The following is a 25,033-nucleotide window of genomic DNA, read 5'->3' as shown; positions in this document are numbered from 1 at the left end:
AAGGTGTGGCAAAGCTTTGATAAATAATTTGGCAAAATATCTAGCAATTTGCCGACTGCGCTCTGTTGCCAAGTTCTTTTTAATGAATAGTGATTTCGACTCCAGATACTGAAAGTAAAAATAAATAGATATTGTTCCAGATTACTTACACACAGGGGAATAGATGGCAATTAGGAAAGAAGAAATTGCTATCTGGTTGAGATGTTGTGTATATTTCTGTAGACTACTGTGTAAACTAATACAAAACACCCTCTCCACTCCATGCACTGCTTGAATAGATTGTGTAGTAGATTTACTCCATCATGTGCACGTTAACTTCTAATGGGGAAATTTGCTTCCACATTAAAAATGAGTTCTCAGGTGACTGATGAGTCCAATGCGGGACCTACAGTCTCTGTCACAGGTGGGGCAGACGGTGGTTGGAGGGACGGGTGGGTGGGGTGCTTGGGTTATTATGCGCTCCTTCCGCTGTCGATGCTAGCTCCCGACGACGAGACTCGAGGTGTTCGACGCCTTCTCAGTTGCTCTTCCTCCACTTGGGGCGCTCTTGGGCCGGGGATTCCCAGGTGTCGGTGGGGATGTTGCACTTCTTCAAGGAGGTTTTGAGGCTCACCTGGGGCTCACTTGCCGTGGCAGAGCTCCAAGTAGAGCGCTTGTTTTGGGAGTCTCGTATCGGGCAAGCGGACGATGTGGTCCGTCCAATGCAGCATAATCGAGTGTGGTCAATGCTTTGCTGCTGGGGATGTTGGCCTGAACGAGAACACTGACGTTGGTGTGCCTATCCTGCCAATGGATATTATAGAATTGGCGAGAATGATTCACTGACTTGATCTTATTTTAGTGCTCCAGTGTGTCGTTCCTTTCAAAATACCACGTTACTTATTGAGGGGCAGGGAGTGAGAGATCCCTCAAGTTTGAGTTACATTCAAACATACCTCCTGGATATCAAAGAATAATGTTCTACCATCCAATCCTCCGAATGAATTTTTAACCCAACAGCAGTTGCAAGTCATCATGAGAGGTCTGGACAGAGTAGACAGAGCAAAACTGTTCCCATTGGCAGAAGGGTGGAGAACCAGAGAACACAGATTTAAGGTGATTGGCAGAAGAACCAAAGGCGACATGAGGAAAAACATTTTTACGCAGCGAGTGGTTAGGACCTGGAATACACGGCCTGAAAGGGTGGTGGAGGCAGACTGAATCGTGGCTTTCAAAAGAGAATTGGATAAGTACCTGAAGGATAAAGATTTGCAGGGCTATGGGGATAGGGCGGGGGAGTGGGACTAGCTGAGAGTCGGCACGGGTTCGACGGGCCGAATAACCTCCTTCTGTTGCTGTAACCGTTCTCTGACCCTGTGAAATATTTTCTGTGCCTTGCTGCTGATTTCAGGAATAAGAACAGATCGATCGGAATCTCATGGGGTGGTGGGCAGCCCAAGTAGCCAGTAGGTTAAAGGACGTGGCAGTGTGGTGTGTGCGTGTGTGGGGGTGGGGGGGGGCAGCAAAATGAGGAGGGGAGCGATTATAAGAATTGGGGAGAGAAATTATGATAAATACAAGGGAGAAACTGGAAAGGAGAGAGATTGAGAGATATTTGTCGTGTATTGAGGCTGATCATTGTCACTCCACCCATCCTGTTTTGTTGCTTAGCTTTTTGTATTCTTTCATTCTCTGTTTCTGTCGTTCCTTTCATCCATGTCCTTGCATCTTGTTAACCACTTTACATGGGCCATGTCCATTAGCAACACAAGAAATGTTTGCAGGCAGTTGGTGTTTGAATTTTGTTTGCACTGCGAGTCACTCTACTAGAGACCTTCTCTATCCCCTCACCTCAACCACTCCCCTCCCCCCCACTCCACCATCCCCTCCCCCACAGCTTGCACAATTCCCCTTCACAAGTTTGCTTACCAAAGTGAACCTTGCTGCTCTCCCCGGCAACATTGAGGCGCAACTGACTTGTTGTTTGAGAGTCGAGCCTTTGTTCTTGCCTTGTATTTGCTACTGTCTCTTACGGACTGCAGGCGAGGGTCCGTCGTCCTCTCGCTCTAAGGTCAGCTCCTCCTGCCGACCACTTTGGGAGGGGGGCGGGGGGGGGTGGTGGGGAAAGCAAGCCAGAGGCTGTGAGAGGGGGGGTGGGGGGGGCGAAGGGGCGGGAGGGGTGGGAGGCGCTGGAGAGGAACATGACACACCCGCTTGCTATCGTAACGGTGCAGTCGGTTCCTCTCTTCCGTCCACAGATTGTCCATTCCCAGAGCTCATTCCTTGCGTTTGCATATTGCCACTGTTAAGAGTCATGGAGATGAAGGAGTGGAGGGCAAGTGGTGTCTCAGGTCTGTGCCACTGCTGTGTTTGTGACGGAGAGCATGTTCGCCAATCCCGTCACTCGAAATCACTTGACCTCATGACAACAGCAACTGGGCAAAGAACAGCAAACTAGAATTAAACTATTTGTCACAAACTACTGAAAACGGATTCACGTCCCGTTTTCTCTGACCATAACTAAACCGCTGTGATATTTTGCCCAGTTATATGTAGATTTTTCTTTAATCACACCTGTTGACATTGCCTTGGCAACCTTTTGAGTTTATCAAGTCGAGCCTGAAATAATAAGAACATAAGAAATAGGAGCCGGAGGAGGCCATTCGGCCCCTCGAGCCTGCTCCACCATGCAATGAGATCATGGCTGACCTTCTACCTCAACTCCACTTTCCTGCGCTGTCCCCATATTTTATTTGTAAGTCATCCTGATCGGAATGTACCAATATTGTCTCAGAATACGTTACACATTTCAAATGCAGCGGCACTGCACCAACTGTTGGTGATGTGGGAAGCCTGCCCCGGCAGCCTCCAGTCTCTCCATTTGATTTCCGCATTTAATACCAGGGCATCTCCCCGGCCTCAGGCTGCCCACGTGCGTGAATTTGCAGATGTTTGGGAAAGCTCCACCTTGAACTCGAGGTTCGTTTACAGTTAAGACTCGCAGTATCTACAAAATCAATGCATTGTTTCCCTCAAAACTTCATCTCTCCATCTTCATTCCCACAGGAACCGATTTCTGCCGTCCAAAATTTCAGCCAAAAGGTAGGAAAGCTCGAAAAGTGTATAATGGCAAAGATCAAATACAATCGAACGCTGTGTGCCTTACTGGGCATGTGTGTGTGTGTGTGTGTGTGTGGTGGGGGGGAGGGGCGGCTAAGATGGTATGTGTTTGACTAACTGTGTAATGGAGGCATTGACATGTTCAATATGCTTTCTGTGGTTAGCCATATCGAAATGGTTTAGATTATGTCTATAGAAATGTGTTTTATTTCAATTCACTGCAGTACAATACTGTGCCTCAGCGTTCCTCTACAATTTTCAAAATACAGTGAAACCTGTAAATTATACGTACCTGAGGGACTGGCATTGGCTGTTCTTGTTTTTTGCAGGTGTCCTTATTTTCGAGATGGCCATTGTTGGTACTTGGGGGGAAAAAATTCAGTGGAATGGGGAGTTCTTTACCCAACATCCATAGCGGCAGAAAAGCCAGGCTTATGAGGTACGGCCGCATAGTGGTTATGTCACTGGACCAGTAATCCAGAGGCCTGGACTGATGATCCAGAGACAAGAGTTCAAATCCCACCACGGTAGTTGGGGGAATTTAAATTCATTTAATTAAATAAATCTGGAATAAAAAGCTAGTGTCAGTAATGGCGACCATGAAACTACCAGATTGCCCTAAAAAACCCATCTGGTTCACTAATGTTCTTTCGGGAAGGAAATCTGCCGCCCTTACCTGGTCTGGCCTATATGTGACTCCAGACCCACAGCAATGTGGTTGACTCTTAACTGCCCTCTGTAGTTCAAGAAGGCGGCTCACCACCACCTTCACATGGGGCAATAATAGCTGGCCTTGCCAGCGACGCCCACATCCCATGAATGGATATTTTTTTAAATCCCAGGGATTGAGCCACGCAAGCAGTCACTCCCAGAGATAGAGCAGTTTCTCTGCCGCTATGGATGCTGGGTGAAGAGCTCCCCATTCCACAAGAGCCGTTTCTTCCACAGAACCCACTGCCGACTCACGCTGACCTGTGAGCCCCATGTTTTAACTTGTAAAAGGGCTTGGTGCATGGAAGGCTATCTGTAGATCGTAACTTGCATATGCGCGTGGTTTCAGAGTGCCTCTTGCATATTTTACCATTCTTTCTTTGGGTCTCTCAATAAGTGTCCGTTTTTTGCAGGTGTCTGTTTTCTTTCGGGGGTGGGGAGGAGTGTCTGTTTATACAGGTTTCACTGGATGTACTTTAACAACATTAAAATGTAAGGGGTCTTTTCAGAATCTAAGTGTTGCATAGATACTTATGTTTAAAAGACTTGGAGATCTACACTAATAATGGGCTGAACCGTGTTGATAATGATTTCAAAATCTGCCCAATTCAGTCAGTTCGCCAACTGTATAAAGTTAGCATCTGGTGGGTGAGTGGAGAAGGATAGAGTTTTCGGAGACTCCGAACAGGACAACTATGGATGCTATAATGGAACAACCTCACATTTTTCAGTGAAGAAGGAAGCAGCTTTGCATTGGATTTGAGCAATGAACTTTGAGGATTTGAAGAAAAAACTTCAACATCTGCCAGTTCAATCTTCAAACCAACATGATCTGCTGCGCCTTTTTGCTGGTTCTTGCTCATCAATTAGCGAATCCAGGATTTTCACTGACTTCAGTTTCGCTAAGCATGTGTAATAAGAGCATAAGAATTAGGATCAGGAGTAGGCCATTCGGCCCCTCGAGCCTGCTCCGCCATTCAATAAGATCATGGCTGATCTTCGACCTCAATTCCACTTTCCTGCACTATCCCCATTTCCCTTGATTCCCTTCATATCCAAAAAATCTCTCAGTCTGGAATATACTCAATGACTGAGCCTCCACAGCACTCTGGGGTAGAAAATTCCAAAGATTCATCACTCTCTTAGTGAAGAAATTTTTCCTCATCTCAGTCCTAAATGGCCGACCCCTTATTCTGAGTCTGTGACCCCTGGTTCTAGACTCCCCAGCTGGAGGGAACACCCTCCTGCTCTCATCTAATTTGATAAGCCTTGGTACCAATCATTTTTAAAGTATGTTAGAGTGAAGGAGTGTGAATTTAGAACTTTCTTGTATCCAGAAAAGAGCTCAGTCCAAACTGTGACATCTTCCTCTCTATATTTCTCTCACGTAGTTGCTGAGTACACTGCCTGCTTCCGGACCATTCCGTTGTTTTTGTTTCACTGACCTCCCACCTGCCCGTTTCCTCTGAGGAAGGAGCTCTCCAGGCCATTTACCTATTCAATTCGTGAATTAAATCGCTCCCTGATATCTTGGCTGCAATCCTATAAACTCACTACACACGAAAGCTGGTTAAGAAGTTATACGGGATACTTGTCTTTATTAGGCGAGGCGTAGAATGCTTGAACTGAATAGAACACTAGTTAGACCACTGCTTGAGTACTGCGTGCAGTTCTGGTCACCACATTACAGGAACGATGTGATTGCACTAGAGAGGGTACAGGGGAGATTTACAAGGATATTGCTAGGACTGGAGAATTTTTAGCTATGAGGAAAGATTGGATAGGCTGGGGTTGTTTTCTTTGCAACAGAGGAGGCTGAGGGGAGACCTAATTGAGACGTATAAAATTATGTGGGGCCTAGATAGAGTGTATAGAAAGGACCTATTTCCCTTAGCAGAGGGGTCTATAACCAAGGGACAGAGTTGAAGTAATTGGTCGGAGGTTGAGGGGATTTGAGGGGACATTTCTTCACCCAGAGGATGGTGGGGGTCTGGAACTCACTGCCTGAAAGGGTGGTAGAGGCAGAAACCCTCACCACTTTAAAAAAGTGCTTGGATGTGCACTTGAAGTGCCATAACCTACAGGGCTACGGACCGAGAACTGGAAAGTGGGATTCGGCCGATATCTCTTTGTCGGCCGGCACGGACACGATGGGCCGAATGGCCTCCTTCTGTGCTGTAAATTTCTATGATTCTATGAAAAGCAGCACTAAGCAAGGTGATGGGGAAAAAACAGGCGTGTGGGACTAAAATGGACAGCTCTTTCAAAGAGGCATGATGGGCCGAATGGCCCCCTCCTGAGCTACAAGGTTCCATAAATAATTAAATGCAACAATTGAAACATTGGAAAAAATCCCCTATCAAATAATTATACACATGCAGACACCAACATCGTAGAACACAAAATAGTGGACAACTCTGCTAAACACCGTATCATTTTATTTTTAAAAAGATACTTCAAAACAAAACACGATTTTTTTTTTGTTCCTTTATGAACCAAGTTAACATTGTACAACCCTGTTTTCGTCTGTCACAAATCCTACTTAATCATAATAATCAGGTTGCAGACTTTCTGTACCCGCTTTTCGCTGAACTCAATATTGCGAGCTTGTGCATGATTTGTGTCAGAAGATAACTTATTTCAGAATAATAACACAACGTTGTAAATAACATGCTATCTCGCCACAGGAAAATAATGTTTACATGCACATAGAATGTTTAGGAACACGGTGCTGAAAAGCAATGCCTGAGTCGCCACGTGCTAGACACGTCAACCTCCCTCCTGCACTGACACACATCACCGATACTTGTATTGATTGTGGCAGAGGTGGGATTTCCTGATAAGAAGACACGTGGTTCACTCACTCACTGACGTCACAAGGCAACGAGCACACAACTGCGAAGGTCAGATCCAGCAAGAAGCAGGAAGCCAGGCGAATATTTCAACTCCCAACATTTTGAAAGCACCACACTCTACCATGGGTTTAAGTGCTTCATCATCATCATAGGCAGTCCCTCGAAATCGAGGAAGATTTGCTTCCACTCTAAAAGGGAGCCCTCAGGTGACTGTACAGTCCAATACGGGAATTACAGGCTCTGTCACAGGTGGGACACACAGTCGTCGGAGGAAAGGGTGAGTGGGGAGTCTGGTTTGCCGCACGCTCCTTCCGCTGCCTGTGCTTGTTTTCTGCATGCTCTCGGCGACGAGACCAGAGGAGCTCAGCGTCCTCCCGGATGCACTTCCTCCACTTAGGGCGGTCTTTGGCCAGGGACTCCCAGGTGTCAGTGGGGATGTTGTATTTTATCAAGGACACTTTGAGGGTGTCCTTGAAACGTTTCTTCTGCCCACCTGGAGCTCGCTTGCCGTGTCGGAGTTCCGAGTAAAGCTTGCAACCTTGTTCGTCTACAAACCATTAAGGTTTGTGGAGGTTGTAAGAAAGCTCCGCTGATCTAGTAGTATTTGGCAGTCCCTCGTATCGAGGATGACTTGCTTCCACACCAAAAAGGGAAGTGCGCACACATGCTCCTACTATCCATAAGTCGCAGTGTGGGCTGGCCCGTGCTGCCCCTGGGCCCTCGCCTCTCTTGGACCTGGATCACGACGCTCCTGGGCCCCAATCTCTCACCACTCCTTCGCCCCAATCAAAAATGGCGCAGTCAGTAACAGGACATCAATTAGTCTCCACTTATCTTGGAGACATCAAATATCAACACATTGTTATTTGAAATATCAAAATATTAAACTCCAGCCTAGTTGAATGGTTATTAACATCAACAGAAACGAACAGCAACTAACTGAATGAACACGATTCAGTCAGGATGTGAATAACAGCAGCAAGAAAAGGATACGGTGCAAGCAGAGATCTGGCTGCTGGCAGAAGCAAAGTGCACACAGGAAGGAATATCGGGTGGCACAGGTACAGCATGAATGGTGGTGCTGCAGCTAAAAATGAAACCGAAGGTGATCGAGGGTCTTAGTAGACACAACACTCAAAATGCTCACCACCCCACAGCAGGAATCAACAAGTCTAATGATAATAGAGTCAGATCCCACGTTGAGTACTGTCCCCCCATTTGGGTCTCTGAGACACAGAGAGATAGTCAAGCACTGGAGGCAGTAGACCGAGATCCATGAGGCTGAACCCCAGTGTCAGAGACCTGGGCTATTAAGGAAAGACTGGGGAAACGCGAGACTTTTCCGCCTTGGTGAGAGGAGGCTGAGCAGTAACCTTCCAGAGTCAGCAACGGTAGCATAGCGGTTATGTTACCGGTCTAGTAATCCAGAGCCCCGGTCTAATGGCCTGGAGCCACAAGTTCATCATCATCATCATCGTCGGCAGTCCCTCGAGCGAGGATGACTTGCTTCCCTATGAGTTCACAGATGTTTCAATGAAGGACCTGATGTTCCAGTCCTGAACTCCAATTGAGGGGGTGGAAGATGCCTGTGCGTGGATTTTTTTAAACGTGCGGTGACCGTTGCACATCAGCCACCACACGGGCTCGACAGAGCTAGGCCTTTATAGAAACATAGACATAGAAACATAGAAAATAGGTCCAGTGGCAAGGGTTGAACCAGGACGACTGGAGACCAGCTCTGCTGCACAGACCTAGTGCACGCACATATCGCATTGTGGGCTGGCCCGTGCTGCCCCTGGGCCCTCGGCTCTTCTGAGCCCCGTACCCTCGTTCACCGCACCTTCACCCACGATGTTCCAGGGCCCACCACAGCAGCTAGTATCAGTAATGGTGACCATGGAACTATCCATCTGGTTCACAAATGTCCTTTCGAGAGGGAAATCTGCCGTCCTTACCACGTCTGGCCTATATGTGACTCCAGACCCACAGCAATGTGGTTGACTCTTAACAGCCCTCTGAAATGGTGGCTCATCACCACCTTCTCAAGGGTAATTAGGGATGGGCAATAAATGCCAACCTTGCCAGTGATGCCCACATCCAATCAATATATATATATATATATAAGTTAGTAAACAGTATAGAGCAGGTGAATCCAGACTATCACTTAGACACATAGAAACATAGAAAATAGGTGCAGGAGTAGGCCATTCGGCCTTTCGAGTCTGCACCACCATTCAATGAGCTCATGGCTGAACATGCAACTTCAGTACCCCATTCCTGCTTTCTCGCCATACCCCTTGATCCCCCTAGTAGTAAGGACTACATCTAACTCCTTTTTGAATATATTTAGTGAATTGGCCTCAACAACTTTCTGTGGTAGAGAATTCCGCAGGTAGACCACTCTCTGGGTGAAGAAGTTTCTCCTCATCTCGGTCCTAAATGGCTTACCCGTTATCCTTAGACTGTGACCCCTGGTTCTGGACTTCCCCAACATTGGGAACATTCTTCCTGCATCTAACCTGTCTAAACCCGTCAGAATTTTAAACATTTCTATGAGATCCCCTCTCATTCTTCTGAACTCCAGTGAATACAAGCCCAGTTGATCCAGTCTTTCTTGATGTGTCTGTCCCACCATCCCGGGAATCAGTCTGGTGAACCTTCGCTGCACTCCCTCAATAGCAAGAATGTCCTTCCTCAAGTTAGGAGACCAAAACTGTACACAATATTCCAGGTGTGGCCTCACCAAGGCCCTGTACAACTGTAGCAACACCTCCCTGCCCCTGTACTCAAATCCCCTCGCTATGAAGGCCAACATGCCATTTGCTTTCTCAACCGCCTGCTGTACCTGCATGCCAACCTTCAATGACTGATGTACCATGACACCCAGATCTCGTTGCACCTCCCCTTTTCCTAATCTGTCACCATTCAGATAATAATTTGTCTCTTTACCACCAAAGTGGATAACCTCACATTTATCCACATTACACTTCATCTGCCATGCATTTGCCCACTCACCTAACCTATCCAAGTCACTCTGCAGCCTCATAGCATCCTCCTCGCAGCTCACACTGCCACCCAACTTAGTGTCATCCGCAAATTTGGAGATACTACATTTAATCCCCTTGTCTAAATCATTAATGTACAATGTAAACAGCTAGGGCCCCAGCATAGAACCTTGCAGTACCCCACTAGTCACTGCCTGCCATTCTGAAAAGTACCCATTTACTCCTCCTCTTTGCTTCTTGTCTGCCAACCAGTTCTCAATCCACGTCAGCACACTACCCCCAATCCCACGTGCTTTAACTTTGCACATTAATCTCTTGTGTGGGACCTTGTCGAAAGCCTTCTGAAAGTCCAAATACACCACATTAACTGGTTCTCTCTTGTCCACTCTACTGGAAATATCCTCAAAAAGTTCCAGAAGATTTGTCAAGCATGATTTCCCTTTCATAAATCCATGCTGGCTTGGACCTATCATGTCACCTCTTTCCAAATGCACTGCTATGACATCCTTAATAATTGATTCCATCATTTTACCCACTAACGATGTCAGACTGACCGGTCTATAATTCCCTGTTTTCTCTCGCCCTCCTTTTTTAAAAAGTGGGGTTACATTGGTTACCCTCCACTCCATAGGAACTGATCCAGAGTCTATGGAATGTTGGAAAATGACTTTCAATGCATCCGCTATTTCCAAGGCCACCTCCTTAAGTACTCTGGGATGCAGACCATCAGGCCCTGGGGATTTATCGACTTTCAATCCCATCAATTTCCCCAACACAATTTCCCGACTAATAAGGATTTCCCTCAGTTCCTCCTTCTTACTCGACCCTCTGACCCCTTTTATATCCGGAAGGTTGTTTGTGTCCTCCTTAGTGAATACCGAACCAAAGTACTTGTTCAATTGGTCTGCCATTTCTTTGTTCCTCGTTATGACTTCCCCTGATTCTGACTGCAGGGAACCTACGTTTGTCTTTACTAACCTTTTTCTCTTTACACTAACCTTTTTCTCTTTACATATCTATAGAGGCTTTTGCAGTCTGTTTTAATGTTCCCTGCAAGCTTCCTCTCGTACTCTATTTTCCCTGCCCTAATCAAACCCTTTGTCCTCCTCTGCTGAGTTCTAAATTTCTCCCAGTCCCCAGGTTCGCTGCTATTTCTGGCCAATTTGTATGCCACTTCCTTGGCTTTAATACTATCCCTGATTTCCCTTGATAGCCACAGTTGAGCCACCTTCCCTTTTTTATTTTTACGCCAGACAGGGATGTACAATTGTTGTAGTTCATCCATGCGGTCTCTAAATGTCTGCCATTGCCCATCCACTGTCAACCCCTTAAGTATCATTCGCCAATCTATCCTAGCCAATTCACGCCTCATACCTTCAAAGCTACCCTTCTTTAAGTTCTGGACCATGGTCTCTGAATTAACTGTTTCATTCTCCATCCTAATGTAGAATTCCACCATATTATGGTCACTCTTCCCCAAGGGGCCTCGCACAACGAGATTGCTAATTAATCCTCTCTCATTACACAACACCCAGTCTAAGATGGCCTCCCCCCTAGTTGGTTCCTCGACATATTGGTCTAGAAAACCATCCCTTATGCACTCCAGGAAATCCTCCTCCACCGTATTGCTTCTAGTTTGGTTAGCCCAATCTATTTGCATATTAAAGTCACCCATGATAACTTCTGCACCTTTATTGCATGCACCCCTAATTTCCTGTTTGATGCCCTCCCCAACATTACTACTACTGTTTGGAGGTCTGTACACAACTCCCACTAATGTTTTTTGCCCTTTGGTGTTCTGCAGCTCTACCCATATAGATTCCACATCATCCAAGCTAATGTCCTTCCTAACAATTGCATTAATCTCCTCTTTAACCAGCAATGCTACCCCACCTCCTTTTCCTTTTATTCTATCCTTCCTGAATGTTGAATACCCTTGGATGTTGAGTTCCCAGCCCTGATCATCCTGGAGCCACGTCTCTGTAATCCCAATCACATCATATCTGTTAACATCTATTTGCACAGTTAATTCATCCACCTTATTACGGATACTCCTTGCATTAAGACACAAAGCCTTCAGGCTTGTTTTTTTAACACCCTTTGTCCTTTTAGAATTATGATGTAGTGTGGCCCTTTTTGTTTACTCGGCCTTCCACTATTGCTTTTTACCTTTCTACCGTCTGTTTCTGACTCCATATTACTTCGCCCTGTCTCGCTGCATAGGTTTCCATCCCCCTGCCATATTAGTTTAAACACTCCCGAACTGCATTAGCAAATGTTACCCCCAGGACATCAGTTCCAGTCCTGCCCAAGTGCAGACTGTCCCTTTTGTACAGGTCCCACTTCCCCCAGAACTGGTTCCAATGTCCCAGGAATTTGAATCCCTCCCTCTTGCACCACTGCTCAAGCCACATATTTATTCTAACTATCCTGCTCCCTCTACTCTGATTAGCACGTGGCGCTGGTAGCAATCCAGAGATTACTACCTTTGAGGTCCTACTTTTTAATTTAACTCCTAGCTCCCTAAATTCAGCTTGTCAGACCTCTTCCTGCTTCTTACCTATATCGTTGGTACCTACATGTACCACGACAACTGGTTGTTCACCCTCCCTCTCCAGAATGCTTTGCAGCCACTCCGAGACATCCTTCACCCTTGCACCAGGGAGGCAACGTACCATCCTGGAGTCTCGGTTGCGGCCGCATAAACTCCTATTTATTCTCCTTACAATAGAGTCCCCTATCACTTTTGCTCTCCCACTCTTCAAACTGTACTGCAAGAGTAGGACAAGGGCAGACCAGTTCAAACTGGTACAAGGCAACTTGCTTGTTGATGTCAACCATTTCCTCACACTGAGCGATCAGCACTGGAACAGAATGAACATCTAGTTAGAGTAGGAAAGTCAAAATCCGTGGAATCATTTGAGAGACAATTGGATGCGGGAGTTGGAGGTGGAGAAAGTCCAAGTCTTTCTGGATGGGTGAAGTATCAGGGGTCAAATGGCCTTCCTTATCTATAATTATCTTGCGTACTTCCATTGCAAAAGGTCAGAACAGGTAACAAAATGAACTGAGGTCCCTGTTGACTAAGATGCTTTAGGATCTGTAAACTGGTAGTACCCCCACCCCCCGCCCACAGGTACGGTATTTACAAAGGGTTTTGCTGATGGTTTGTGTGAGGAGGGGAGGGCAGCAGGAGCTCTAAGGAGAAATCTTAATGGATGCTGACAATTAATCAAGTAAACAACAGCAAGATGGTAGAAATGACATTGACCTACAGTGTCTCTTTCAGTACAGTGATACATGTTGTTCAACTGTATTGATCCAGAGAAGATGAAATATTCATTGACACACACCAGAGTATTTTCATCAATTATTGAGTAAGGTTCCTTTATTACCCCTTTTGATCTGCCCAATGTGGGAAGTTAAAGTTAATGCTAATGAGTGATAGTGACATGTTAACTTAATGCTGATCTGTTTCAACCAGTGTGTGTGACAATGATTTGAAGTGTATTGCTGCCTTAAAGTTATCCGCAACATCTGTTCGTTGATGGGATATCTGACTTAATTGGATAGTATATCTGCCGTCAAGACGAGAGCCATTGACAAAAGCGACTTCACTCATCTTCCTTTCTGATAAGCAGTGAAACATTCGGTGTAAATGTGTTTACACTCTCCACTCTATTAGATATTTGTAATTATGCCCTCAAAACGCAGGTGCTATTGAAGCAATAATCTTCAGCAGACATACTGCTTTGAAACCATAATGTTGTAAAGGAGAATTACCTTGCATTGGTGAAGAGCTCGTGGTTGAGTCGAGCAGGGATCGAAACAGTCCCAAACGTCTCCAAAGGAATTCTTCAATTATATTTTATCAATAATTACACAACAACACAGCACAATAGAGCAGGATGGGATACAGCATGAATTGTGATCAGTGGTCTCAGGTTTTTATGTGGCTCCAACAACTGCTGGTTGTGTTGAACCCTGCATTCACTCTTCAAAAGATGAAATCATCGAGTGGAACAATCTGCTGTCTTTAAGACGCCAACGCCCAAAGTGTAGTAGAAATCTAGAACTCCCTTAAAAGGCTGTGGATGCTGGGTCAAGAGTTTGCAAGGTTGAGATCAATAAATTGTTGTTAGGTAAGAGTATCAAAGGATATGGAGAAAAGGCAGGGTAAATGGAGTGGGAGTCTAATTGAATGGCGGAACAGGCTCAACGGGCTCAATGGATTACTATGTTCCTGTATAACACACCAAAATGAAACTCATTGACAAGATCTTGACTGAGTGTGTTACTCCCCAAGTCAAGACAATCCTCCCATGTCAGAAGAAATTGCACAGCAGAACCGGTCGGAGCTTGCGTCAACACTCTTCCACTGGTTTCACAGCGATAGAGTCGAAGAGGCCCTGGAAAGGTAAGTTGTGAATTATTTATGTGGGGTCCAGCATGGGCCTCTGCCGTCCTGGGCTCACCCTTCGAGCCGCCCGATATTGCCACTCGCAGCTTCTGGGTTCCATTTAACTGGGGCCCCGGGCCTCAGACTGTCTCCGGCCTCTTTGCTCCCAGAACAGGCGAGCTGTCAGCGTCATCCGCTGGCCGTGCGCCCTCCAGTTAAAATCGAGCCCAATTATTCCAGTGTCCTGCTCGCTGACCTTTCACCCTGCACAAGCTCCCAACTAGTCAGAGTCCACTCCCTGTATTCTGCCCCATGCTTCAGTCCATTACACTGTCCGCATTGATCAACACGGAGTCCATGCTGCCCAATACTTTGAATTTAAAATCCTCGTCTTCTTTAAATCCCTCCACTGCCTTGTTGCATCCTATTTGCAACCGGCTCCAGCCTTTTAGTCCTCTGAATCTGGACTTTTAGGCACCCACTCTCCCTTTACCCGGTACTTGGTAGCAGAACCTTCAACCGCCACAACCCCATTCTATCCTCCCCCTGTTCGCACCTCTCTCCCCATCCATTCCACTCTCCCCCTGCCCACGCCTCTCTCCCCATCCACTCCACTCTCCCCCTGCCCACGCCTCTCTCCCCATCCACTCCACTCTCCCCCTGCCCGCGCCTCTCTCCCCATCCACTCCACTCTCCCCCTGTCCGCACCTCTCTCCCCATCCACTCCACTCTCCCCCTGGCCACGCCTCTCTCCCCATCCACTCCACTCTCCCCCTGTCCGCACCTCTCTCCCCATCCACTCCACTCTCCCCCTGTCCGCACCTCTCTCCCCATCCACTCCACTCTCCCCCTGGCCACGCCTCTCTCCCCATCCACTCCACTCTCCCCCTGTCCGCACCTCTCTCCCCATCCATTCCACTCTCCCCCTGCCCACGCCTCTCTCCCCATCCACTCCACTCTCCCCCTGTTCGCACCTCTCTCCCCATCCATTCCACTCTCCCCATCCACTCCACTCTCCCCCTGCCCACGCCTCTCTCCCCATCCACTCCACTCTCCCCCTGCCCACGCCTCTCTCCCCATCCACTCCACTCTCCCCCTGTCCGCACCTCTCTCCCCATCCATTCCACTCTCCCCATCCACTCCACTCTCCCCATCCACTCCACTCTCCCCCTGCCCACGCCTCTCTCCCCATCCACTCCACTCTCCCCCTGCCCACGCCTCTCTCCCCATCCACTCCACTCTCCCCCTGTCCGCACCTCTCTCCCCATCCACTCCACTCTCCCGCTGCCCACGCCTCTCTCCCCATCCACTCCACTCTCCCCCTGGCCACGCCTCTCTCCCCATCCACTCCACTCTCCCCCAGCCCACGCCTCTCTCCCCATCCCCTCCACTTTCTGCCTTTCTGCTACTCTCTCCGTCCCCTTCTCTATCTCCGCCTATCCCCTTCTCTCTCTCTGCCTGTCCCCTCCTCTCTCCTTGTCCCCTTCTCTCTCTCCACCTGTCCACACCTCTCCCTCCGCCTGTCCCCTTCTCTCTCTCTGCCTAGCCGCTTCTCTCTCTCTGCCTGTCCCCTTCTCTCTCTCTGCCTGTCCCCATCTCTCTCTCTGCCTGTCCCCTTCTCTCTCTGCGCCTGTCCCCTTCTCTCTCTCTCCACCTGTCTACTCCTCTCTCTCTGCCTGTCCCCTTCTCTCTCTCCGCCTGTCCCCTTCTCTCTCTCCGCCTGTCCACACCTCTCTCCGCCTGTCCCCTTCTCTCTGCCTGTCCAAACCTCTCTCCGCCTGTCCCCTTCTCTCTCTCCGCCTGTCCACACCTCTCTCCGGCTGTCCCCTTCTCCCTCTGCCTGTCCACACCTCTCTCCACCTGTCCCCTTCTCTCTCTCTGCCTGTCCACACCTCTCTCTGCCTGTCCACACCTCTCTCCGCCTGCCCCCTTCTCTCTCTCTGCCTGGCCACACCTCTCTCCGCCTGTCCCCTTCTCTCTCTCTGCCTGTCCACACCTCTCTCCGCCTGTCCACTTCTCTCTCTCTGCCTGTCCCCTTCTCTCTCTCTGCCTGTCCACACCTCTCTCTGCCTGTCCCCTTCTCTCTCTCTGCCTGTCCACACCTCTCTCTGCCTGTCCCCTTTCTCTCTCCACTTTTAAAAACCTGCTCAACACCCACCTTTGTGACCAAGCCTTCAATCACCCATCCCAGTCTCCCCCACCACACGGCTCAGTGTTTGCTTGTCCAAATGTGAAGCGCTCCGGGGCTTATTTCTTTAACATTAAAGGCATTGTATTATTGAAACCTATTGCACAATCGTTGGTACACCGCACAAACCCAAAACAATTAACTCTTGGGCAATCTGGATTGAAAGCGTCACCAGAATCTGCCGCTTGTGATATAATCACAATGCGGGAATAACATCACTCCCCTGCATCGTACCTTTTTAATTACCAGATATTTTATTTTTAAGATATAATTAGAAAATTAATTCTGTCGTGCAGAATCGAGTGTACATTTGCCGGACACGTTCATGGTTTCTGTCCTGCATTACATTTAACCTTTGAATTAAGTTTGGAATCAAATGGTTTGGAATGCTTGAGTCAAGCTCGAAGCTATTCAGATAGTGAACAGAGAGACAAGCTGTGACAAAATTATAAAGACCTTTCTGTCATTATTATTTAAATGAGACCGAGGTCACCTCACAGGCAGCAATAATGTCAAGAAATACTCTCCATTGTTGGGAATTTTGTGGAGGTTTTTGGCATTTGGAACTAAACGAGAAGCTGGTTGGCATGCGCTGATGTGCACTGTGTTATGCTTCTGGTGACAGTGGCCTGACCCATTATTTAAAAGGCCATAAATTCTACCAGAAAGTTCTGCCTGAAAGGAGTGGAACAAAGAGACCATTTTTGACAATGTGTCCATTTTATTATTCAGAGGGGCTTCAGAGCATGAAGCCATGCTCCCGTGTAATTGTGGAAACAATTTTTTAAAATTCGTCCGCGAGTTTCATGACATCTTGGCGTCCAAGGCGGTTTTGAGACTGTCAGAAGGGGAGGCACCGCCGAGACCCGTCCAGAGGGTGCACAAGTGAAATAACTTGGAAGATTCATCCCATGTGTAACCGGCGATTATGTAAGCGCTAGAGATACTTTCTGGTAGCTGGTATTTAACAAATCCCTTGGGGTTGCCGCTGTTGACAGAACCAACACGCAGTGACGACACAGTCAGAGAATAACATTTGTTTTGCCTGCCATCTCTAACTACACTGCAAGGAATGGTTGAGTGTCTCGGTGTGTCTGTCCGCTGGTGCCACGATCCAAGTCACTCTGGAGGGTTGGACGCGATGAAAGGTAAGGTGACCTCGTCATCTTCTGTTACTGTTCTGGGACGCCGAGGGGATGTTTTTGAATGCTGATGGTGGGAGAGATGTGGCGAAGATGAGTAAAGATCAGGAAATGATCATTTTCAATAGCAAGGAGAGTGCCTTGCTACAACTCATTTTTCAGATCAGCCACGACCGTATTGAATGGCGGAGCAGGCTCGAGGGGCCAAGTGGCCTACTCCTGCTCCTATCTCTTATGTTCTTCCGCCTATGTGCCGACAGAACGAGGGTGAACCTCACTGAAGATTGACCTGGTTCCGTGAAAATGCTTATCTCTGAATGTGTTTGGGGATACTGGGTGCCGGGCACTGACTCCATGTTCATGATCATTTCTGGGAGTCCCGGCAAGAGTTCCAAGACTTTTTGAAATCCTGCTCCATTCTGAAAACCCACCAGTTCTCAGCTAATTGCCCCCGCAGCAGTTCAGTTATCATGTTTCAACTCCACTGGTGTCACTTGCTTTTTCAGCCCCATGATTTCATGAGACCAAGTCTGGTTTATCGCCACTCTGTCGTTGCCACAGACCACCTCGTCTATACTTCTATTTGTGGCACATAAGTGGCTTCTTGCAGCCAAAGTCTCTTCCTTTGTTCTAGCGCCGATTTCTTTCGGCACTCTTATGTAAAGGAACACCGCCCGGTCTCAGCTGCAATGCTGTGCTCCAGCCAGGCCGGCGAGGATGGGCTGCGGGTGAGTACTGCCTTCACGTGTTTTGGGCCAAAGGCGGGGAGTTTATTACCTGCTCTGTGAGTCACAACACTCGGTTTTTGGTTTTCCTTCAGTTTTCATCGAGGCACTGAGTTGATCTGGGATCCGGATCCAGGACGTTGGCAGAGCATCAGAGTGAGTTGATCTGGGATCCGGATCCAGGACGTTGGCAGAGCATCAGAGTGAGTTGATCTGGGATCCGGATCCAGGATGTTGGCAGAGCATCAGAGTGAGTTGATCTGGGATCCGGATCCAGGACGTTGGCAGAGCATCGGAGTGAGTTGATCTGGGATCCAGATCCAAGGCATTGGCAGAGCATCAGAGTGAGTTGATCTGAGATCCGGATCCAGGACGTTGGCAGAGCACCGGACTGAGTTGATCTGGGATCCGGATCCAGGGCATTGGCAGAGCACCAGAGTGAGTTGATCTGGGATCCGGATCCAGGATGTTGGCAGAGCATCAGAGTGAGTTGATCTGGGATCCGGATCCAGGACGTTGGCAGAGCATCGGAGTGAGTTGATCTGGGATCCAGATCCAAGGCATTGGCAGAGCATCAGAGTGAGTTGATCTGAGATCCGGATCCAGGACGTTGGCAGAGCACTGGACTGAGTTGATCTGGGATCCGGATCCAGGGCATTGGCAGAGCACCAGAGTGAGTTGATCTGGGATCCGGATCCAGGGCGTTGGCAGAGCACCGGACTGAGTTGATCTGGGATCCGGATCCAGGGCGTTGGCAGAGCACCAGAGTGAGTTGATCTGGGATCCGGATCCAGGGCGTTGGCAGAGCACCGGACTGAGTTGATCTGGGATCCGGATCCAGGGCATTTACAGAGCACCAGAGTGAGTTGATCTGGGATCCGGATCCAGGGCGTTGGCAGAGCACTGGAGTGAGTTGATCTGGGATCCGGATCCAGGGCATTGGCAGAGCACCAAAGTGAGTTGATCTGGGATCCGGATCCAGGGCGTTGGCAGACATCCAGTACTTTGTCCAAGTGGCCATTCCTCGAGCGGGCACCTCGACAGTTGCGCGTCGGCAGGCTAGTTGACCATGGGGCGGGGGGGGGGGGGGTGTCGCAGTTGTGGTGGTTTCAGCCTTCACCACAAAACCCCCAGACATCTACCTTTTTCGCGAGGGTCGCTAGTTGACAACTCAGGGGCTTCTTTCTTCAGAACCTGGGGATGCGTGTCAATTGTAGCACCTTGCCGCTATCCTGCTTGAGACTGGCTCACTTAGCACAGAGCAAGGATCATCCCCGGCATCTTCCTGGTCCGGAGCTAGCTACTGAGCCATCAGGGAGTTCCTAACCCCCACCCTCCAAGAGTGTTAGATTTTCAAGTTGAACATAGGTATGAACTATCATCGATATGTAGGATAGGGAGGGCTTTCTTAAACTTTCTTATTCCCTGCCTTAACCTCTCTTTCCTCCTTCAAGATGCTCCTTAAAACCTACCTCTTTGACCAAGCTTTTGGTCACCTGCCCTAATTTCTCCTTAAGTGGCTCGGTGTCAAATGTTTTGTCTCATCATGCTCCTGTGAAGCACCTTGGGATGTTTCACTACGTTAAAGGCGCTATATGAATACAAATTGTTGTTGTTGTCGTTATTCATTGACGTCTGACAGAGAATAGCTTTGAGTTCCCTCATCCAGAGTCACTATCCTGTGTTCTCTTCACTCTGGGGCCCACTTCCCCACAGAGTAGGTCAGGGCATTGTAGACCACTCAGGCACCCCCAGGACCAACGTTACTCCCAAACTTGGATATGTATCCGTCGCAGTTGTTCTGAAAAATATATTTTTTTCCCCATGATATATTGTACCTATTGGCCTGGCTGAGTACTGAGACTTTGGGGCTACAGTGTGTGTCTGAATTCTTTCAGGTTACTTCCAAAAGCGATGCCCCGAATTTTCTAACCATCTTGTGAATATGGCGAACTTCTAGCGAAGATAATTAATGAGATGTCATTTGGCAAAGTGCCATTTGCCATTTTAATTGAGGTTGATTTTGCTTTTTTTGGAATAGCAGATTAACAAGTTTGAAACAATGAGAAACTTCTTAGCACAATAACTCCTCAGCTGGGCTTATTTGGAATCTGGCTGCCATTTCTGCCCTAGGAATCGCTCTCGGGCACATCAGACCATTGAGGCTGAGCTCAAGTGCGGCGTTTGCAATATTTAGAAATCATTACCATTATGGTTGAATAACTGGGGGTGAAATTCAGCTTTTTTTTTATTCGTTCCTGGGATGTGGGCATCGCTGGCAAGGCCAGCGTTTATTGCCCATCCCTAATTGCCCTTGAGAAGGTGGCGGTGAGCCGCCGCCTTGAACCGCTGCAGTTGCTGTGGTGAAGGGGCTGGCAAATGGAGAATATTCCATCACATGCCTGACTTGTGCTTTGTAGATGGTAGAAAGACTTTGGGGAGTCAGGAGGTGAGACACTCACCGCAGAATACCCAGCCTCTGACCTGCTCTTGTAGCCACAGTATTTATGGGACTGGTCCAGTTAAGTTTCTGGTCAATGATGACCCCTAGGATGTTGCTGGTGGGGGAATTCGGCGATGGTAACGCCATTGAATATCAAGGGGCGGTGGTTAGACTCTCGCTTGTTGGAGATGGTCATTGCCTGTCACTGGTGTGGCACGAGTGTTACTTGCCGCTTATCAGCCCGAGCCTGAATGTCGTCCAGGTCTTGTTGCATGTGCGCATGGACTCCTTCATTATTTGAGGAGGTGCGAACGGCACTGAACACTTTCAAAGCTCTTTCAAAGAGCTGGCAAAGTCATGATGGGCCAAATGGCCTCCTTCTGTACATGGCTCTATATGGAATTTTAAAACTGATTTAAGAAGCTTCCCATTTGGAATTTAGATTTCCTCTGGTTAAGAACATTAGAAGCAGGAGTAGGCCATGCGGCCCCTCGAGCCTGCTCCGTCATTCAGTAAGATCATGGCTAACCTTCCACCTCAACTCCACTTTCAGCGTAGATCCCCACATCCCTTGATTCCCTTAGTGTCCAAAAAAGCGTTGCAATAATTTACTTGTCGTGCTCCAGAAATTAACCTTGGTGAGATTATTGAGTCATTCAGACTAAACGCCCAAATCACTACCCTTAACCCCACAACAAAAAACATTCAAGTGTTGGCTCTGCCCTGTTTCGGCGATCATGTCTATAGAGTCACGTGCAGATTTTGTGCCCTCTTAAAATGCGTGGGGGAAGTACAGAGTTAGGATTCAAGACTATACCTTCAAGTCAACAGAGTTCAGAATCAAGGGATTTAGAAAAAAAAAACAAAGGTCTGTAGTGTTTGGGATATTTCCCATGATATTGTGGGAGCATTTCCCCAAAACAACGCAACTTCCTGAATTCCTGTGAAGATTGGCAAAAACTAAAATGGGAACGTAACAGGAGGAGGATAACCAGGAGGAGAAAAATGCAGTAAATTATTTGGTTCGGCATGAATCACAGGACCACACACTTTGCTCAGACTGTGTAATAAGTAGTGTAGAGGGGTGACGTTAAGCTGGGTAATCAAGACACAAAATAATAGCAGTTGTTAACAGCATAACTGCTGGGCTGTCAGTTCAGACAGTGGCTGACGCACAGTTTACGTGATGTCTCGCTGTGAGCCATTATACCGAGTAGCAGACCAGCGGTGCTGAAGTTTATTTTATATGCACTGACCAGAAAATAAAATCCGATTGTTTGACTTGTATTCATAAATTTCTTTCAGGCTACAAAAGTTTTCTGTTAGTTTCCAAACGCCCTCACCCCCCAACCCCCACCAGGTAATCATATTTGAATGTGGGGCATATAAAGAGAGGAACAAGCTTAACAGCTGTTGACAAAGTGAGGTTGGATCTTTGTCAGATTGGTGAGGATCATCATCATAGGCAGTCCCTCGTATCGAGGGTGACTTGCATCCACGCCAAAAAATTCACAGGTGTTTCAATGAAGGACCTGATATTCCAGATCCCAAACTACATCCTGAAGGGTGGAAGATGCCTGTGCGTGGATTTTTTTAACGTGTGGTGGCCATTGCACACCAGCCAGCACACGGGCTTGACAGAGCTAGGTCTTGGTCCAGTGGCAAGGGTTAACCAAGACGACTGGAGACCTGCTCTGCTGCACGGACCTAGTGCGCACATATCGCACTGTGGGCTGGGCCCGTGCTGCCCCTGGGCCCTCGCCTCTCCTGGGCCCCGATCACTTCGCTCTACAATCTCTCACCACTCCCTCGCCCCGACCTCACCGCTCCCTCGCCCCGACCTCACTGCTCCCTCGCCCCGACCTCACACCTCCCTCGCCCCGACCTCACCACTCCCTCGCCCCGACCTCACCGCTCCCTCGTCCCGACCTCACCTCTCCCTCGCCCCGACCTCACACCTCCCTCGCCCTGACCTCACCTCTCCCTCGTCCCGACCTCACCGCTCCCTCGTCCCGACCTCACCGCTCCCTCGTCCCGACCTCACTGCTCCCTCGTCCCGACCTCACCGCTCCTTCGCCCCAACCTCACCTCTCCCTCGTCCCGACCTCACCGCTCCCTCGCCCTGACCTCACCTCTCCCTCGTCCCGACCTCACCGCTCCCTCGTCCCGACCTCACCGCTCCCTCGTCCCGACCTCACCGCTCCCTCGTCCCGACCTCACCGCTCCCTCGTCCCGACCTCACACCTCCCTCGCCCCGACCTCACCTCTCCCTCGTCCCGACCTCACCGCTCCCTCGCCCCGACCTCACCGCTCCCTCGTCCCGACCTCACACCTCCCTCGCCCCGACCTCACCACTCCCTCGCCCCGACCTCACCGCTCCCTCGTCCCGACCTCACCGCTCCCTCGCCCCGACCTCACCACTCCCTCGCCCCGACCTCACCGCTCCCTCGCCCCGACCTCACTGCTCCCTCGCCCCGACCTCACACCTCCCTCGCCCCGACCTCACCACTCCCTCGCCCCGACCTCACCGCTCCCTCGTCCCGACCTCACACCTCCCTCGCCCCGACCTCACCACTCCCTCGTCCCGACCTCACCTCTCCCTCGTCCCGACCTCACCTCTCCCTCGCCCCGACCTCACACCTCCCTCGCCCTGACCTCACCTCTCCCTCGTCCCGACCTCACCGCTCCCTCGTCCCGACCTCACCGCTCCCTCGTCCCGACCTCACCGCTCCCTCGTCCCGACCTCACCGCTCCCTCGTCCCGACCTCACCTCTCCCTCGTCCCGACCTCACCGCTCCCTCGTCCCGACCTCACCGCTCCCTCGTCCCGACCTCACCTCTCCCTCGTCCCGACCTCACACCTCCCTCGCCCCGACCTCACCGCTCCCTCGTCCCGACCTCACCTCTCCCTCGTCCCGACCTCACCTCTCCCTCGTCCCGACCTCACACCTCCCTCGCCCTGACCTCACCGCTCCCTCGCCTCGACCTCACCGTTCCCTCGCCCCGACCTCACACCTCCCTCGCCCCGACCTCACCGCTCCCTCGCCCTGACTTCACCACTCCCTCGCCCTGACCTCACCTCTCCCTCGCCCCGACCTCACACCTCCCTCGCCCCGACCTCACCGCTCCCTCGCCCCGACCTCACACCTCCCTCGCCCCGACCTCACACCTCCCTCGCCCTGACCTCACACCTCCCTCGCCCTGACCTCACCTCTCCCTCGCCCTGACCTCACCGCTCCCTCGCCCCGACCTCACCGCTCCCTCGTCCCGACCTCACCGCTCCCTCGCCCCGACCTCACCGCTCCCTTGCCCCTACCTCACAGCTCCCTCGCCCCGACCTCACCGCTCCCTCGCCCCGACCTCACCTCTCCCTCGCCCCGACCTCACCTCTCCCTCGCCCTGACCTCACCTCTCCCTCGCCCTGACCTCACCTCTCCCTCGCCCCGACCTCACCTCTCCCTCGCCCTGACCTCACCTCTCCCTCGCCCCGACCTCACCGCTCCCTTGCCCCTACCTCACAGCTCCCTCGCCCCGACCTCACCGCTCCCTCGCCCCGACCTCACCTCTCCCTCGCCCCGACCTCACCGCTCCCTCGCCCCGACCTCACCGCTCCCTCGCCCCGACCTCACCGCTCCTTCGCCCCAACCTCACCTTCGCCCCAACCTCACCTCTCCCTCGTCCCGACCTCACACCTCCCTCGCCCTGACCTCACCGCTCCTTCGCCCCGACCTCACCTCTCCCTCGCCCCGACCTCACTCCTCCCTCGCCCCGACCTCACCGCTCCCTCGCCCTGACTTCACCACTCCCTCGCCCTGACCTCACCTCTCCCTCGCCCCGACCTCACACCTCCCTCGCCCCGACCTCACCGCTCCCTCGCCCCGACCTCACACCTCCCTCGCCCCGACCTCACACCTCCCTCGCCCTGACCTCACACCTCCCTCGCCCTGACCTCACCTCTCCCTCGCCCTGACCTCACCGCTCCCTCGCCCCGACCTCACCGCTCCCTCGTCCCGACCTCACCGCTCCCTCGCCCCGACCTCACCGCTCCCTTGCCCCTACCTCACAGCTCCCTCGCCCCGACCTCACCGCTCCCTCGCCCCGACCTCACCTCTCCCTCGCCCCGACCTCACCTCTCCCTCGCCCTGACCTCACCTCTCCCTCGCCCTGACCTCACCTCTCCCTCGCCCCGACCTCACCTCTCCCTCGCCCTGACCTCACCTCTCCCTCGCCCCGACCTCACCGCTCCCTTGCCCCTACCTCACAGCTCCCTCGCCCCGACCTCACCGCTCCCTCGCCCCGACCTCACCTCTCCCTCGCCCCGACCTCACCGCTCCCTCGCCCCGACCTCACCGCTCCCTCGCCCCGACCTCACCGCTCCTTCGCCCCAACCTCACCTTCGCCCCAACCTCACCTCTCCCTCGTCCCGACCTCACACCTCCCTCGCCCTGACCTCACCGCTCCTTCGCC

General features: G+C 50.5%; 1 protein-coding gene across 5 annotated transcripts in view; it reads left to right on the top strand.

Moving 5' to 3' along the window:
- The window catches only part of aatkb (apoptosis-associated tyrosine kinase b), a 497,277-nt gene that overhangs the window by 363,955 nt on the left and 108,289 nt on the right, over positions 1–25,033 (top strand). For 2 of the 5 annotated variants that reach the window (XM_070857818.1, XM_070857817.1), the window contains one exon: positions 3,046–3,081. The exons of 1 other annotated variant lie outside the window; for it this stretch is intronic. In XM_070857818.1, the coding sequence (XP_070713919.1) occupies positions 3,046–3,081 (36 nt within the window). Of the gene's footprint in view, positions 1–3,045; positions 3,082–18,065; positions 18,128–25,033 lie in introns of those variants that run through there. 2 more of the 5 variants (XM_070857821.1, XM_070857820.1) reach the window with 1 other exon arrangement.

The sequence above is a fragment of the Pristiophorus japonicus genome, chromosome 16 (assembly GCF_044704955.1).
Source record: "Pristiophorus japonicus isolate sPriJap1 chromosome 16, sPriJap1.hap1, whole genome shotgun sequence".
NCBI classification, from domain to species: domain Eukaryota; kingdom Metazoa; phylum Chordata; class Chondrichthyes; family Pristiophoridae; genus Pristiophorus; species Pristiophorus japonicus.
Note: the sequence above shows the minus strand (reverse complement) of the source record. Positions and strands in the feature narration are given on the sequence as shown.